Genomic DNA, 19,341 nt, shown 5'->3' on the forward strand with positions numbered 1-19,341 from the left:
GATTTGATGAGGACACAAATTTTAGAAAATGCGAAAGAAGGTCGACGGGAGGAGTACAACAGTCAAGTTGGTTTAGCGATGTTGTTCGAGCAGTCGGGAGGTAGTCTGACACCAGCTATGGCTGCAGCTATTGAGACGTCCAACGATAACGGGCCTCATATTGACAATCTCATAGAGGAGATAAAGGAGGAATGGGACAAGTGGGATGGGAGAGATGGAGTCGCTGACAACCAGCTTACTTTCGACCACTTCTACATCGGGTTCATGGCTCCTTACTTTGGGTGTTATCGGTGTGCGGACAGTCAGCTGGGATTAAAGGCACTTGATATGGATAACGATGGAATGATAGATTGGCCTGAGTTTAAGTTTTATCTAGTTTGGGCCGGGAGACAGTATCCTAATGTTGAGACTAGTAATCAGTTGCTGGATAAAGCGTTTAGATTCGGTCTCATACCTGCAATGAAGGATGAGTGTGATAAGATTCGGGGCAAAAAATGCACATGATTTGATTAAAAATGTTAGCGTAGATTGATTTGAAACATTTCTCAAAGGTTGTAATTTATAATAATAATATTACGAGCTTCTTATTTAAAACTATTATTGCACTAATAAATTAGAATGTGCGAAATTCCTGATTTAACTGATCCAAGATTTGATGATTATAGAAACTCTTCCTGTATCGTTTTAAATCGGGGGGGGGGGGGGGGGGGCCAAGTGGATATTTGTAGATATTTGGATAATGTCATCCACTTTTTTCGTGAATTATCCATTACAATAATCTACAAATATCTACATTTATCTACAAAAAATGTATATCTCAAATATGTGCCCAGAAATTCTACTGAATTTTTGGAGATAAATGTATAAATTTGTAGAATTTGTAGAATTTTCGTGAATTATCCATTGACAATAATCTACAAATATCTACATTTATCTACAAAAAATTTAATCTCAAATATGTGCCCAGAAATTCTAATGAATTTTTGGAGATAAATGTATAAATTTGTAGAATGTCATCCCCTTTTTCGTGGATTATCCATTCTACATTAATCTACAAATATCTACAAATATCCACTTGGCTCCCCCCTACATGTACATTATTTTATTGTTATAACAGAAAGCTGGCCTCTTCCGAGCTTTTAATGTAATTTAATTGTATTTATAATCTTGTGATGGGGATTGGGGTTTGTAGATTGTAGAAAGAAGATAAAATACAAATGCTTCGATTTAAAGGAGAATAACTAAAAATGATAATCTCTTTTATTTGCAAAAAGGTACATATATTAAGTTTCAAAATACAATATAATAACCTACTGATAACATACTTGCTATCTTAGCAACCAATTGAATAAATTGTTTTAACAAAAATCGCTTTTATTCAATAAAGTTGAATTATTTATCAAGTTCATGACAATATTCAGTAGAATGTCGTTATATTGCAAGACTAGAATCTAATAGGTGTCGAGATAGAGGCCGTCTCAGGCATTTAACCAATACAGCACAACTTAAATATCACAGCAAATCATCATACTGACATGTTGCTACTATTGTGCTGTTTATCTCTTCTCCACTTGTTTTCTTAACTCTTATCATTGTGCAATTATCCTACACACGTCACCACGCTGTTTTAGTTCATCAATAAGTTTATCAGCATATTTACAAATATTCCGTGTGTAATTATACAAGATCACTCTTGAGTAAACTCTGGCTCTGGAGATTGCAACGTAGAGGCAAGGAATATTGACACTGACCTTTATTCCCTTTGTACTGTTATCAGGTAGTGTAGCTGTAAAGGTATTTGCACTGAAGATAATAGAGATAACAGCTGGCCACTCTGCTGACACACTGTGAAAACTATTGTGCAATGATATGTTATCGTCTGTATTATCCCATCTCTCTGTTGATGTGCGAACAGTACGTGCTGCACACAATAAGTTATCCTCATTATCAGCATTTATTAGTACTGCAATTTCTTTGTTTTTAAGACGACTACCAGGTCCTTTTAACTTCTCTATCTCTTTGGTCAGAATGCCCTCCCAAGAAGCTGGTTCATCATCTTTCAGTAGGTGGATGACAGGTTTCGTTCCACGTAGATAGTGGCCACCCACTTGTTGTGGCCAATCTGCTGACCCTGTTGCACACCCTGTATAATCTATTCCCTCGTGGTGTCTTCTGATTACAGACAACACGGTAGAAATCTCGTATGTGTTTCTCAGATTAATTGAAAGCTTTAATTTTGAGTTTACGAAGTATCCCTTTAAATTGTCCATGTTAGCGATACACATTTTTTAAAAAGGTAAGAGTAGATGAACAAACTTGTCAAGAATAGATTGCGCTTCATCACAAAATATCCAAACAATTCTATCGCTTTTATCACTGTTCTTCAGGATAGGTAGTAGCTTTGATATGATATGATACCGTTATTCAGGCTACTAATTTTACATTCAATTTTATCAACAATCACCTGACAGTCGTCAACAAAAATACTATCAAAATTCGTTAGAAAATTGTCAACACTTTTAGATGAGCATTTACTAAAGACCAGTAATACGATTTTACTCTTACATTTAGACATTTGTTGTGATAATGATCTGTACCCTTCGTTCAACTGATCAGTTACATTAGTATCATCCTCTTCGAAGTTATACACTGACAGACAATTTTCTCGACTGACTGACAATGTTTCTTCTTTTTCCCCATTTAGAATACAAAGGTTAGTACATTTTAGCTTATGATTAATATTATATTTTTACCTATAGTTTACCTAGACTATCATCTCACACTTTATGTCGACACTGATGTTGTTTAGTAATTCCATATATTGAAGCACTATCGGTGTTTTAAAATGTGCTGCTATCATTAAAAGAATCCTCTTCTCAGGTGGTGTGTTGAGAGCCAGGTCTATTATTTTTCCTAACATTACAATAGTTTTTCCTGTTCCAGCGGGGCCCTCCACCCACAGGAATCTCTCTTTACTATTGAATACATCTAACTGGTGTTTTGTTAGACAGTTTATCTTTAGATGCTCTTTAAAGAGTTCTGGTGCAACGACCATTTCACGATTTTCTGGATACTTCTTCTTATTCTTTTTTCTCCTCTTCTCTTCTTCATCGATTAATTTTTTTGTAACCAATGCTTTTCTGAGTTTCTCACTTATATCAATGATGCAATAAGACAAGCTACAGATATCTAATTTAAATTTGTTTTGTTGGTCGATACACCACAGTCCGAGAAGACAGCAACACAATTTATCTCTCGCAGATTTCGCAACCGTCCCAATTACTGGTAGTGAAGCAAATGTTTCACAGCAGCTGATGATATGTTTAAAGTTATCAAGATCTTCGCTAAACAATAATGTTTCATTACATAGATACTGTTCTTCCACCTCTTCTATCGAAATATTAGGAAATACTGTGAACTCGTATACCATCATTGAGGGCTCTATGGACTTAACTAGATCACTCGTTCTTTTCCTTTGTTTCCGTGCGCTATCGTAGCAAGCCTTAAACTTAAAAGTGTCTTCTGCTGTGCCCGGAAACGATTTAACTTCTAGCACCGCAACAAACTGATAACCTACCACCACGAAATCACATTCTCCTTCGTCATCCCTCTTCTTCTTTTTACACTGGTGGTTTGGAAGGAAAGCAGAATATTGCTCATGTGTATATCTTAATTGATGAATTACAACATAGTCTCTCTTCATCTCCTCAAGATATCGATATACTTTTACTTCGGCTACATATGCGTCCTGATTTATCTTCTCCTTTGCATTGACATCCAACTGATTAGCTCCTGTGAGCTCTATAGCACTACCATCCGGAAGCTTATCTATAAATGTTGAATCTGGTATCGGGGGCATCATTATCGGACCATCTCTTTTCGTGCAATAATTTTCCAGGATCGGTCTGCCAATTTCATTCTCAATCTTTTCACGAAGCGAAGATTTTGGGCCCATCATCTGATGAATATTTGTGAAAATATGTTGAAGAAAATGTAGAATTTGCCATTTGGCCAAATTAGAAGTGTAAATTTAAATATCTAGGTGGGGAGCCAAGTGGATATTTGTAGATATTTGGATAATGTCATCCACTTTTTTCGTGAATTATCCATTACAATAATCTACAAGTATCTACATTTATCTACAAAAAATGTATATCTCAAATATGTGCCCAGAATTTCTACTGAATTTTTGGAGATAAATGTATAAATTTGTAGAATGTCATCCACTTTTTTCGTGGATTATCCATTCTACATTAATGTACAAATATCTACAAATATCCACTTGGCCCCCCCCCCCCCCCCCCCTAAATCGTTAGGAACCCCAGAAACAACCTAATCAATACTGTTTATTTGATTTTAAGGCAGATTACTCCTGAGATTGCGCATCAGTGTAGCCGGATTGTAAAAAGTAGCTAAGTAGTAGCGCTGTAATCTGTATTATGTATTTATTGTAATATTGTAGTGATATACCGTAACTTGCTTTGATTTTTGTGATAACTACTGTATTTATAAGAATTGCTGATGCTTCGAGCACTTTCCTACAATATCATAATCTGTTTGAATTGTATTCTTACAAAATTACCATATTGTCCGCATCCTGCAAGCGGAGAATTTGATTCTAAACGTGAATAACTGTTTTTGAGGCACAAATGGACAATTTATTACATTCCATTATTAGTGATAATTAAATTTAATACAGAACCATCTGGAAACAAATTTGCGACAAGCAGTTTTCTTAAGGAATGTGTTGTCCATGATAGTCTCAGGAACTACATCAAAGAGTTTTATATCTGGATCTGATTCGGAAAAACGTTAGAGTAAATTTTCTACAGGTAACTAAGGACCGCACTTGAAAAACTCGTAACTACCGTCAAAAAGACACCCATGAGCCGGGAGCCCCATAGGATAAGCAAAATGACTGCAATAGTGATATTATGTGGGGCGAGTCATTGTTTCAGCCTTCAGGGTCATCAGATCTTTATTTATTGAAATAATTTCATTTCTATGGGCTACGCTCTCGACAATTTACTAAAATTTGAAAACTTTAAATTAAAATTTGGAAATGTAATCAAAACGTCGTCTAGTTATTTATTTAGTATCTGAATACTTATATCTATAAATATGAGTATTCAGATACTAAAATCATCCCGAAACTTAAGATCAAGACACACCAATGTCCAATATGACATTGGGCACCAAACATGCCACCATCATTAAAAACCTCATCGCCACATTAAAAAACAACAGATAAAACTAGAGAACTGTAGTGCACCTGATCTCAGGACAGTGTACACTGTGGTCTCAATAAGCACCTTCATACCATCTGCAAATCTAACACTAGATACCAGTCCTATGTGCGGCGACGAAGAAAAGTCTGTCCCACACTTCCTCGGACAGTGTCCAGCTTCGATATACGATTTTGGACTCGAGGGTTCCCCTTGGTAATGCGATCTCGGAAGGCAGGCCTCCCCTTCGCAATACGAGTTTTTATGGAAACAACAGGGTGGGCCAAAAGTCAATGTGCAAACGTTAGCCTTAATAGCTCAGTCACTGAGTGCCCAATTGAAATAACTCTTTCCGGTATGACTTACTACCACCACTGGTTCGAGGAATTTGTCAAATCGAAAAATATTCGTGTTCATTTTTTTCAAATGAAGGCTCATTTTTGCATTTATTTGATAGTCTTTTAAAAAAGATAATAAATTGAATTCTGTTCTACATTGTGATGCATGACGTGTAGCGGTGTTACGGTGTAGTACTGGAACTGGGAAGGTGACTGTGGTTGTTAGTTTACACTAGTTTTGTGTGCTGTGTTTTGTTGGAATTCCCTGCTGTCGTGTTTGAAGTTGTTCTTTTGTAATTATTTTTGTTTATCGTAGCTTTATGAACGTATAACTTTATGGACGTATGATTTTTGGTAATTAAATTATTAATTTATTTTAGGAGAAAAATGAGGGAAAGATGATAGTTTGGCCAGTAATACTTGTATAACACGGGAACATCCCCTGTTAGTGAAAGTAGCTAATTTTGCCCTACTGCTCCTTGTATCGGGGTTATCAGGATCCAAGAACCCTTACCAGCCCAATAATATCATGCGGGCAGAGGTAGCTGGTAGATGCAGGGCTTGGTTGTTTGGAGATATAGGTAGTATGTCTTCAGTCCCACTTGTCGCTGCCGTCCCTCAGTTGCTTATTTAAAATCAGCCTCAGATCGAAGATCGTCAGTACTCAGTGGTTTGCTTTTCGAGAGCTCTTAATAAAGTATTTTACAGTTCTTTTATCGTATTTGGACTGAGTGCGTGGAATTCATTTGTCTAAAATTTTGACCTCATTTCTTTTTCATTTTTTGACACATTTCACTTACAGTAGATGAACGGAACCTAAATAATGGATGGGCCACGTTTTTATTTTTCTTGCCTGTTTAACATGAGCTCACGAAACCAATTTGTTATTCATTTTGTTATCATTTTTGTTATTTATTTTGTTATTCATTTTATTTTTGTTAATAATTTTGTTACATTTCAATTTTAAACGAAAGCATTAAGTCTATAAGTTGTTTTTACATGCCTATTGAGATTCATGATGAGATTGATGAGAAATAGGATCAAGTTACATAGTAACCATGGTACAGGTAACAGTGTTGAACTCGCACATGCCCGTGGCCTTTGCAACGATTTGCGAACGACATTTTGATCGATTTTGTTGTCATATTACGTGCGAACTACATTTTAACATTTAATGGGCTGTATCTTCGGTTGTGATAGATATTTTTTGATGCGATAAAAACTGACAACCAAAGAATACTATTACGTCCCTCCCTGTAACCACGGGATTTCTAGTATATTTAATATTATTCTTAAGATTCTCTCTGTATGTATGTCTGTCTGTACGACAACCCACGTGCACATTTGATGAGTAATAGGAAGTTAGGTAAAAACCAAAAGGTTGCACAGCATTGGTGTTGTAATGTGCACGTGCAAAGAATGTTGGAACGGCATTTTGATCGGTTTTGTGGTTCCTGAGAATTCATAAACTACTTTGCTGACCTTCTTGTTTAAGATTTAGGCTTTGGGAGTTTCAATTATGATTTTTATAATGATTAATGATTAATGATTAGTTATTGACGATTAATGTTAAATTGTACAATTTTGGCCATTTATTCGTTACTGCTGGCCACTCCCATGATATCCTGGAAGCTAATAATTCCATCAAAAATTACTCGTTCCTCTCCTGCTTGACAAACCTAATAATTGCTTGATTCTTATTGTATGACAGTTTCTTTATTTAAGTAGATACACTGGATATTATATTACATACATGCGTTGACCGCATATCATTGCAGTGTTGCTGTTGACTTCTAGCAAACAAACATTGTATCACAATATATCTGTTTCTTTTCATATTCTTTCTCATTTTTCAGTGTTCTTTTCCATACCTTTGTCCCTCGCCAGTCGACGTATTTATGTTTTCTTCCATTGAGTTTTACTTCATCTTCCAATATATTTATTAAATATCCTTCAGTTTTTACTATTCCAGATAAAGTTTTATATGGGATTCTTCTCTGATCTATTTAAGCGAAAAACGCCCTGCCTTCAAAGCAAGAACTCTTTTGTCCCCGAATACCCAATCAGCCCCAAGATAGACGGACATGTGGAGACAAACGGAAATGTGGAGACGGATGGCTCAAGTGCTGTTCCTAGTATGGAAGGTTTCGTCTCCGAAGTAAAGGGTCTGATTGATGAGAGAAATAAGAAGCTTGATAGATTGAAATACATGGAGATCTTTGTTCTGGACAATTCGCTGAGAGAAACTACTGTAGCGTCGGTTAGAGCACACACAGTGGAAAGTAAACGAGCTATCTTTGAGGAAATCAAGAAATGCGGGTTCAAATACTACATCATCGAAAGTTTTTCAGCTGAGACTAGAATTGGTGACCTCTTCCTCGAAGAGCTCATCGCAGCCAAAGAAGACCTCTCGGGAGCATTTGCTTTCTCTGAGATGTGGGATAAAGTTGTAGATTGGGTGCCACTGCCAGACATTCCGATTGGTCTTCAAAAATGTAAAAAATATGGAATAAACAACGTCATGATCGAGTTTGACCTTATGTACCACAAAATTGACTACACAAAATTTAACATGAACGAAGTCTGCAAATTCATCAAAGAGAAAATTGATTGGATCCGGGCCAATTTATCACCAGACTCCATGATATTTGTGAATTTCAGAGATTTCAGCAACACAATGACTCATAGACCTGACAGAATCTGGCATGTGTTGAACTACCTAGCTACCCTACCTGCAAATGAGAGGGTAACTGGTATTGCTTACGAAGACATGGGTAAAACCTTAATGGATCACTTAGCTGCCTGGACCAAAGCAGTGCGAAACGAAATGGACAGATGTGGATGGCAGGACGGACAGTTCATATTCCACGTTCATGAACAGTGGGGTATGATGCACGCTACCAACCTAGAGTGTCTCGCTAGTGGAGCTACAGGGGTGTGGTGTGGGGTGTGCACTGAGGGAGCAGCACTGGGACATGCTGATTCTTGTACCACGCTCATGAACATGATCAGGCTGGGTAACCAAGCAGTTCAGAAACAATTCAATTGCAAGTATCTCAGAGAAGCAGCTATAAAGGTGACCGAGATAGCGAGTGGTGACAGCCCTGATCCGAGGAAGCCTATCTACGGAGACAGAGCGCTGGACATGCTGTTTGGGGGTGTCTTTGCAGCGATGGATGATGATCCCACTATATGTGAAGGGTTCGACATGGCAGAATTCCTGGGGGTGAAACGAGTTGTGAGGATCACAACCATGGCATCAGGTGAAATGATAATCCTGAAGATGAAAGAGCTGTTTGAAGATGACCCTCAGTTTACGGAAGAACTGGGCGATTTGATGAGAACACAAATTTTAGAAAATGCGAAAGAAGGTCGACGGGAGGAGTACAACAGTGAAGTTGGTTTAGCGATGTTGTTTGATCAGTCGGGAGGTAAGCTGACCCCAGCTATGGCTGCAGCTATTGAGAAGTCCAACGATAACGGGCCTCACATTGACAATCTCATAGAGGAGATAAAGGAGGAATGGGACAAGTGGGATGGGAGAGAAGGAGTGGCTGACAACCATCTTACTTTCGACCACTTCTACATCGGGTTCATGGCTCCTTACTTTGGGTGTTATCGGTGTGCGGACAGTCAGCTGGGATTAAAGGCACTTGATATGGATAACGATGGAATGATAGATTGGCCTGAGTTTAAGTTTTATCTAGTTTGGGCCGGGAGACAGTATCCTAATGTTGAGACTAGTAATCAGTTGCTGGATAAAGCGTTTAGATTCGGTCTCATACCTGCAATGAAGGATGAGTGTGATAAGATTCGGGGCAAAAAATGCACATGATTTGATTGGAAATATTAGCGTAGATTGATTTGAAACATTTCTCAATGAGCCAAAGGTTGTAATTTATAATAATAGTATTACGAGCTTCTTATTTAAAACTATTATTGCACTAGTGAAATATACCAGGTGCAAAATTCCTGATTTAACTGATCCAAGATTTAATGATTCTAGAAACTCCCTGTATCGTTATAAATCGTTAGGAACCCCGGAAATAACCTAATCAATACTTTTTATTTGATTGGAATCAGTAGTAGCGCTGTAATGTGTATTATGAATTTATTAAATTGTAAAATTGTAGTGATATACCGTAACTTGCTTTGATTTTTGTGATAACTACTTTATTTATAAGAATTGCCGATGCTTCGAGCACTTTCCTACAATATCATAATCTGTTTGAATTGTATTCTTACAAAATTAGCATATTGTCCGCATCCTGCAAGCGGAGAATTTGATTCTAAACGTGAATAACTGTGTTTGAGGCACAAATGGACAATTTATTATACTCCATAATATTTAATATTTTTAATTCAAAGAGAGTGAAATTAAATAGAGCGTAAATATATCGAAAATGGAAGAGTTTTATTGATTGGAAGTGGTTCATCAACTTAGTTCTTAAGTGTTGTTTACCTCCGTAACCTAGAAAGCCACAATCTGGTTCCCGACGACCCAAGATATTACCCGTATTATATAAATAACTAATTACAGGTCAGTACTGTGGCCAGGAAGGGGTGAGAACAGGTGGTGGGAGGTATCACGAGGGAATAGTTACTAAAACAGAACCTTGCAGTGGAAACAGGGTAAGTTGGCTTGCAGATCTATTATACATATATTGGACTGGTGATTGGTATTGTTTTATACATATCATGAAACGGATCGTTTGCCCGCCAATTTGATTTGTTCCAATTGTTCGAATTATATTGTACAATATACATTATATAAGGCTTCAAACTCTTTTCGAGAACTCCGCTGTTGCTGGCACGATGCCCTGTTTAGAACTTCTAATTAGGTTTACGGAATGTGTCTGGGCCGCTTCTTGAATTACATGTACAGTTTCACGGATCACCCTTCTAATAACCTGGCTGCAGTGATATTATCTTATCAATTTGGAGGAATTATTCTAGTGTTTACTGTAATAATATGTAAGCGGGGTAAATTCAGTGGTACTGATTGCTCATTTTGCAAGTGCTTAACGTCAAATAGAGCTTCTAATTGATTACTAATCTAATTGATTACTAATTGACTAACTATTTCAGTTACGATGTCACGGACATCACTTAAAGGGGGCGTCCGACGACAAGTGGGTCACATACCAAGGCTACAATTATACCTTCTGCTGCTTTTCCGATGACTTGAGAGTTGCTCCTAACCCTTATAATGTGACACACGCCTACTCTAACATGTCATGATGTTTTTGTTAACATTATATAGATATCGATGCTGGTGGAAGTGGACCAAATTTTTTTCTGACATGTGATAGTGATTAACAAATAAGCTTCAAGCATTGTTCAATTCCAACCCAGAATCACTGTCACGTGTCAAAACTGATCTCTGGTCGATCTCCCCGCCAGTTTCCAGATCTAGTATAGTTATAATTATTGTAGTTGTATAGTATGTTAATATATTATGAATGTTTAGTTGATTATTGTAGATAACATAGTATTATGATATTTTCCAGAGCACACGGAAGTTACTTATGTTAATATTTACTGTAAATAGTATGCTATTGTCTTTAAGTGTTAAGGTTTTAGATTGTGTACTGTATTTACCGCTTTCATTTTTTGTAGCTTTTTTATAGTATCTCTGTAATCAGACTTTAATATATTGCAAATTATGATCGTACCAGTCGATGTCGGAAGCAGAACGGCAGCAAAAATGCAACATATAATTAAACAATTATTCCTCCGTTTAATTTTAATTTCACTCGTTCTACCATTGACTTGTACGACTGAGATTTTGATTGATTCATTTATTCAGTTTCATGTACACTTTCAATTATAGTGAGTTTAAAGTTGACAGTTGACATAATATTGAAAAAGGGCAGTTTTCATCTTTTGTCAATGTAATGAGATTTTGCATTAATATTAGTTATTATTGTATCTATCCGAATAGTTAATTTGTTAATACCAAATTGATACATGATATCTGTACTTTGAATTTGTCTAAAAGCTAGTACCCATGGCCATCCTGGATTTCATAGAATTAAAACTGCAGATTAATTCAAACATTTATATGATTTATATAAATGTTTGGTGATCGGAAAGCAAGAAAGGCACATTTTTACAGAAGAACTTAACTTGTTATTGAGCTGACAACTTTGATGAATTATGTGATAGTTAGCTTGCACAATACTCAATCTAATGATTATTTCTCGCAATACAATATAAAACAAAGTTTATTAAACATTGCAGGCATGCAATAAATATACAAAAGTATATCCCAAAATGTACTGCGCGAGCGTCTGTGATCCTTACCTGGGGACCCTTACCTGGGGACTCCAAGCTATTAAGTTCATAAATGACAGGCTGAGCGCCGCCCAGTAAGGGGACCTCAGGCTATTATTGTTTGAAAACATGATCTAAGAAATGGCGGAGTGACAGGCTGAGTGCCGTCCTGTAATTTATGATCCTTGCTCTGACAATAACTATCCAAGAATACGGCTGCTATTTTTACTTCCTACCACCATATTTAATGATCGGTATTCAGTATATCAATTTCAGCAGTAAATTTTACGTTGACAGAAGAGTTTAATAATTCCTTGTTATCGACATTGTATATTGTTTTTACAAGCTTCTTTAAGTGCCTTTGTGTATATGTATCATGATCAATGATCATCTACATTTAATATACCGTTGTGTACGTCATGTTAGAAACTGTTTACATTCAGCAACCAGTTGTCTGCACGCGCGGGGACCGATTTGAAAATTTATAGACAAGGCGGCGCTAAATCATAAATTGCGCGCCATGCCAGCTAGTATAGCCGACGTACGTACGTAATTTAACGTACCTTCACATATGACATGACACAGCCAACAATACACAGAGCCGGAGTTTAAAGTGCAAAGTAGAAAAAACGGCTGCTGTCGCTTGCGCGCCATTTCCAGCAGTTAGCAGCAGTTTCTTTGCACATTAGTCTCCTTGTGAATAGTCTTAATAATAATAATAATAGGATTATGGCCACATGGCCATCTCGACAAAACTTGAAACCCAACTGCACTCTACGCTATTGCAGTTCGCACAATATTATCAAAAAGAAAAATGTTCCTATCCGGAACATTTAATGATTAATTATTTTTAGGACGTTAACATGTAGTTCTGAATTTAACAATCAAGAAACATTGATTCCTCGGTATTTAGCAATCAATGGGTTATTAGACATGAAATGTGCATATGATTATGAGCTGCAAATCTTTGATCTCAGCCGATACTCGCAAATTCTCCTTTACAATGTAAGTGTATGATGTAGCACCCTTATCAGTGATAACAGGCAGAATGCTTGACTTCATGAGGTTGAAAATCTTCAGCTTTGAATTATCAAACGCCTTTTGACTGTCTTCCTTTGATCTGTTGCTTTTATTTATAGTCGGGAAACTATCCAATATATCGGAAATTTCAGTGTAGGCCGTCTGAGCCTTGGCTATATGGTCGGGCATCAAGTTACAAGTACAAGGGGTGCAGTACTGTTAGTGTTAAAACGAAGAGAGAGAAATTTGACGCAAAACAAAAACAGATTTTCAGTCTTGACTTGATTCACGATGTCAATCCTTCGCATCTCGCCGATCTGCATACGTGGTTGCGAGAAGCATTATTTGATGCGCGCGCGACCCAGTAGTGCATCGCGCTACAAAGTCTTGACACGATATTTTATAGCAAAATATTATCTAAGCTAGCTTTGTATGTTTACAACCTAACATGAAGACGCGCGCCGAGTTGGACTCGTCGACAGTCCAATATATGGAACAGATATTTTACGAGTATCACCCGTTAAAGCTAGCTAATGCTTTTTTTAAAAGTTAGCTGATGAACTATTTAGAAAATCAGGTCAAAGATACAATGCAAATAAGGCGATGACATTTATCAGGAAAAGAATAAAATATGAATTATTGAGAACTTGAACAATTATCGGTCTTCGAGGAGAAAGAGGGATGCAATTAAAGTTGACCATTGTTAATGGTCTGGCCCGGCGCGCGCTATTTCGTAGCACTTGCCATCGGGCCATTTCGAGAAGAAAGCGGCGCGCGCTACTTTGAAGAAATTTAGACGAGTAACATCCGTCAAAATTAAAATGGTAGTGCAGTTAAGATAGCAGATTTAGATCTAAATTTAGAGCCAGTTTGTTGATTGTCATTTGGCTACTTTCAGAACCGGCTCGTGGGAGGTGGCTGGCAGTTTTGTTGTTGTGTCCAATCGACGGACTGGGGAGGAGTTGTATCACGTGGTGACCCCCACTGTCGCTTCACTATAGTAGAGTTTCGACGATACAGGGGGAACCGCGCACTCGTGCGCGGCGGGTCATACAACGTATGACAAGGGAGGAGAGGGTGGGGGACTTGGGGCCGGCCCAAGCTCCCTCCAAACTACCGATTGCATTACACACAGGGCCTTATGTATGTAATTTGTCACACTTCACAGGCGACAGCAAACAAAAACAAAAACTTATAATATGGGTGAAATAAAACACCACACGTTCAAGATGCTTTATAATGGGTCAGATCATCTTCTTAAGAACCACTTAAACCAAGCAAGAGAGAAGGGACCATCAACATGGCTTTCAGCATTACCTCTAAAGGACCTCAACTATGTTCTAAACAAGCAAGAGTTCCAAGACAGCATACGCCTACGCTATGGATGGAAGATCCAAGGAATGCCCTCTAAATGTGCTTGCGGACATGCAAACAGTGTCTACCACTCCCTTGATTGTAAATTAGGTGGATACGTTTGCATGTGCCACAATGCCATTAGAGACACTGCAGCTTTCTTCCTTCAAGAAGCAAAGTGTAAGGATGTAAGGATAGAACCTGCACTCCTACTTGTCCAACCAACTTCATTCTCCAGGAAGACCAACACCCAGGATGAAGCCCGTCTGGACGTAGCAGCTGTTGGACTGTATGCACCATTCGAAAGAACATTCTTTGACATCAGGGTCACTCATCCTAATTGCGACTCAATACATTTAAGCCACTAGATAAAATCTACAGTGCGCATGAGAAAGAGAAGAAAGATCTATATGAGGAGAGAGTACTTCAGTCAGAGAAAGGGTCCTTTGTCCCACTAGTCTTTACAACATCCGGAGGTATGGGCCCACTCTGCACTGTGTTTGTAGATCGTATTTCTGAAAGGATAGCTGACCACAATAAAGAAGCTAAGAGCCAGGTCAAAAATCACATCAGAACACGATTCAGGTTTGATCTGCTACGAAGCACACTCATAGCACTCAGGGGAATCAGAGGAAGACAAAAAGCCCAGCACCTTGGACTGGATGACGTATCCTTCAATCTCATTCCTCAAAAGACGAGCTTTGAGCTCTCTTAAGTTTGTTTATGTAAATTTTATAGATAATTTATTGTAGCTTTTATAATGTGTAAAATTTTACGTACGAAATGATCCCAGGGGGGACTCCCAACCCACCGCCTCGGCGGGTAGTTGATACACCCTTCACAAGCAAGAGCCACTTTGGTATACTTGCTGTGAGGTGTATCAGCTACATGGGTTGGGCCCAGTGGAATAAATTTTAAATATGACTAGGAATGGAGTTTGGGGAAAAAAAAAGACTATATATTTTTCGGCCGCTTCGCAGCCGACTGGTCACAGGTGAGCTCTTGTTCTAATTGACGTGTGTTGTCCCATTGCACATTGACAAGCTGGTAGCTACTTATTTATGACTTCTTCTTAAGTCGTAATAGATTGTTTAAGCTTAACCCAGTTCACTCCTAAATATTAGTTCAAGAAAACAACAAATTTTTTCAAGAAAACAACAAATTTTTATTTAAATCAATTATAGCAACAATTTGAAAAACTTTAAAGCTCTTCTATTACCATGGAATATACTACGGGTATGGAGTTCTTCATAAATGCCAAAAAAATGTGGGAGAATAATTACCTCCGACGGGTTTCGAACGTGCAATCTTCCACTAATCTATCGGCGGCGTTTGATACTGTAGACCATGATGTCTTACTGAACATTCTCATGAAGGAGATAGGACTAAGGGGCACTGTGTTAAAATGGTTTACTAGCTTTCTAAAAGGTCGTGCTCAGAGAATTCGACTTGGTTCTACTCTCTCTGAAGAAATAGTTATTAAGTTTGGTGTTCCTCAGGGCTCAGTTCTGGGACCTGTTCTGTTTAACCTTTATATCAGATCCATCTATAGATTTGTACAAGGAATGGACTTCACAATTTATGGGTATGCAGATGACCACCAGATCTTAAAGAGATTTAAACCCATCAACCAGTGCGAAACGTTACTCTCTAAGCTCAGGGGATGCTTTGCATCTATTAGAGCTTGGATGAAAAAATACTTTCTAGCAATGAATGACAGTAAAACACAGATAATCGTTTTTGGTCCTATGTCCGTCCTACGAGAGATCAATATAAAGGGAGTGAATTTTGGGAGTGACACAACTATTCGATTTGTGAGCACAGTTAAGAATCTTGGGATACATATGGACTCTGGGCTTACTATGAGCAACCATGTTGTTGAGTTGAAGAAGAAATGTTTCCTAACACTACGCAACCTCACTAAGATACGGTTTCTGCTGACTACAAAACAGCTTAAGACAATTGTTAATAGCCTCGTTGTTTCTTGTTTGGACTACTGTAACGCCATGTTTTACGGCATCTCCAAGTACCTCATACATCAACTACAGCTTATTCAAAATGCCTGTGCAAAAGCAGTAACTGGAAAATATAAATTTGATCACCTAGGCGACGATCTTGATAAATTGCACTGGCTTAATATACCTAAAAGAGTGATTTTTAAAATATGTCTCCTATCTTTTAAGGCTATTAATGGAATAGCGCCACTGTACCTTCAAGATATGTTTAAGTATGCTCACCATGGACACACTGTTAGGCTCATAGTCCCTTATCGTTCAACCAAGGGTTTTGGTGATCGTAGTTTTAGTGTGGTTGGTCCACGAGTTTTTAATGCACTACCAGACTCAGTTAAACAATGTTATTCTGTTGAGGCGTTTAAGTCCGCACTGAAGACTTATTTGTTTACTTTATCTGACACTGAGGTAGCAAAAATGTTTTATTAATAATTTTAACCCTCTCTTTGACTTATCTAAATTATATTAGCTTTTTGGAAGTTTTATGAACGAATTTATACATAGAACTTTATTTTGCTTTTGATATATAGTTTTAAAAGTATTTTTGTAAACTAGTTGTAGTGACACTGCTGAGTAAAAGTGTACGCTTAATAGTGGTGTTTTTAAATTTCAATTTTAATTAATAATAATAACTAATGGGCAAACGTGCCTACCAGTCACGCCACTAGGTCCTACTCAGCGCAGTAATATTTATATATATATACGCGCGGTTTCTGCTAATTCTAGATGCCTCCTAATTCTGCTATGCCTTCGATCTTTTAATGAATTTCTTCTTCTCGGTCTCCTTATCACCTGGACACGATATCATAATAGCCTGAGATACCCATGGCCATAATCCAGGTTAGTAGATTAGTCGAAATGACAGGCTGAGCATGCCCAGTACCGCTTGATTATGACATTACCATATTAGGAAGCTGGTAATTTGTCTCTTTACACGTTTGGTTAGCGAATGCTTCAATATCATAAAATGGATATTGGATACAACGTACATTCCTGCGGTAAGTAAGCGTAAGTCACGTGATATCAAATTCAAGATTTGTTTGAAGTAAGTTTCCAATTAACAATATAGCTGGTAGCTATTTTTTTATGACTTCGTCTTAAGCCGTAATTGATTGGGAGGATTCCAAGATTGTCAATTATTTAAGCTTGGCTCGATATTTTAGCGTATCCCTGAAACTTTGCATGACTATTTTACATGACTATTTTACATGACTATTTTTTTATAGCCATGGTGTAATATATATAGTAAAAATAGCCATCTTCCGGGAAGATCGAGGAAGCAGGAATGGATAGCGCGCGTTTTCTGCGCGTTTTTTGGTGCCTGAATGCGTAAAAAATAGTCAAGCAATCTCGGTATGCGCTCGATTCGAACTTCAAGTCGGTTATAAGATTTGCGCGGCGTAATAACGCGTAACCCGGAGAGCGACCAATTTTCATTTAATTTTAAATTAATTTGAAAATATTTTCCGCGAGAATCTTTTTTTACCGGTTATCAACCAATCTTGACTAGGTGTTAAATTCCTGGACGCCTGACTATTTGCCACTGGGGGGTTGGGGGTCCCCCCTTTTTTCTTTTTTTTTTTCTTTTTTTTTCACGTATACGATCTGAGCCAAGCAGTATCATGACAGTTGATAGTTCAAATTGCAAGGTGTCCTGGACGAGCAAATCATATAAATTACCTGTAGTGGGATGCGCTTGATGTGCTTTGTACCGTTTACAATTAAAACTATGTGTTAAATTGCCATTGGTAAACTATCATAACAGTGGAGTTCCCACCTAGCGCCACCTCTCAGTTTTCACTCGTAGGTGGGAACTCCACTGTAAAGATGATTATTATAGTGCTCATCTCTTTGTGACATTTATTCTCCTTCAGCCTCTACTACTCACTCTACTGCCTCATCTTCTGAACATCATTATCTTTAGTATAGTTGAGGATTCTCAACACCCACTTCCAAGTTGAGTACTCTCGACAGTACTATACTGTATCATGCCGATTGTATGATTTATAAGAAAATTTGACGATGGTTCATAATATTTCGCTTGCCCAAACATTATAAAGTTACTGAACAGTTTTGCATCAGATCCTAACCAGATTCAATGTCTACTGTATTACCTATATTTTTCAATAAATTGATTCGATAAGATCAAATGTATTTTCCAACACTAGCCTATGTACTTTCAGATCTTATGGCTGATATAGAACTTGATGTTGTTGTTATACCTGATGAAGGGACTACCACCGAACCAACTGCTTTAGCAATTGACGAGGAATCTTTTAAAAGCAGGCTATATTCATTTCTGTGGGAGAGAAAAAAAGCTATTGTGTTCAGGTTGCTAGCTATGGTTGCAATAGGATTTGATATCTATTCAGTTTGGAAGAAATATTCTCGAGGTCATTATAAATGGGTCATTATTGCTGTTACTTTTTTGCTGATGAATCCTCTTATTGGATCGATTTACTCACTGTGTTGTGAAGTGCTTGAAAAAGGTAGCTGTGAGAGCCCATTGAGTTCAAAGAAAGAAAAGAAGTCTCGGGATGAAATTAAAGACTACACAAAATTGGCAGCATCTGATTCAGTTCAAGGGTTTAATGATGTAGTCATGAGTTTAGATTACGAATCGGATTCAAGCACTGAAGGAACCATTCCTGAAAAGCCAAAGCCATCAAAGGCAAAGAAAAAGAAAGTTGCCCTCAGATTTGATGATACACCACCAAATAAAGCTCCATCTAAGCAAAGGAAAATAAAGAAAGGGACTTATGTGGAGCCAGGAATCATGGATCCTAAAATGGAGGGAGACGAAGATTATTCAGAACCAGTATCAAAAGCATCTAGTGTATCAAGATTATCACCTAAAAAGTTCCTTTTGGGAGTCAAAGAACACTGCTCTTGGGGAATGGTCTTATCTCATATTTTCCTCTTCCCCAAAGAGTATAAATTTTATTATGTATCAAAGATACTTTGGAGATATTACAAAGAACCATTCAATAAAGAAGCAACATCACACATTAAAAATGCCTCCGTAAAAGAGGTATCATTTAAACCTTTGTGGAATGAGTATATCTACCGAGAAATAATTTCTAAACAGCTGTCTCTTCTCATGGCAGTTGCTCAGAC

General features: G+C 37.6%; 3 protein-coding genes across 4 annotated transcripts in view; all 3 read left to right on the top strand.

Moving 5' to 3' along the window:
* LOC134812246 (uncharacterized) overlaps window positions 1-11,536 on the top strand; it is a 34,270-nt gene extending 22,734 nt beyond the window's left edge. For both annotated transcript variants that reach the window (XM_063819519.1, XM_063819520.1), the window contains 2 exons: window positions 10,104-10,195; window positions 10,652-11,536. In XM_063819519.1, coding sequence (XP_063675589.1) covers window positions 10,104-10,195; window positions 10,652-10,804 — 245 coding nt within the window. In that variant the 3' untranslated portion in view covers window positions 10,805-11,536. The remainder of the gene's footprint in view (window positions 1-10,103; window positions 10,196-10,651) is intronic.
* LOC134812255 (sorting nexin-12-like) overlaps window positions 1-19,341 on the top strand; it is a 73,769-nt gene that overhangs the window by 29,832 nt on the left and 24,596 nt on the right. The gene's annotated exons all lie outside the window — the stretch shown is intronic.
* LOC134812239 (uncharacterized) lies at window positions 7,525-9,777 on the top strand. The gene has a single exon (XM_063819506.1). It carries the CDS (start codon window positions 7,548-7,550, stop codon window positions 9,396-9,398), a length of 1,851 nt encoding a protein of 616 aa, XP_063675576.1. The 5' UTR covers window positions 7,525-7,547; the 3' UTR covers window positions 9,399-9,777.

The sequence above is a fragment of the Bolinopsis microptera genome, chromosome 3 (assembly GCF_026151205.1).
Source record: "Bolinopsis microptera isolate Bmic1 chromosome 3, MBARI_Bmic_1.0, whole genome shotgun sequence".
In the NCBI taxonomy this organism is placed as follows: domain Eukaryota; kingdom Metazoa; phylum Ctenophora; class Tentaculata; order Lobata; family Bolinopsidae; genus Bolinopsis; species Bolinopsis microptera.

What these genes read in the sequence shown, in the direction of transcription:
- LOC134812239 (XM_063819506.1), top strand. Translation starts at nt 7,548, where the DNA reads ATGGGATTCTTCTCTGATCTATTTAAGCGAAAAACGCCCTGCCTTCAA.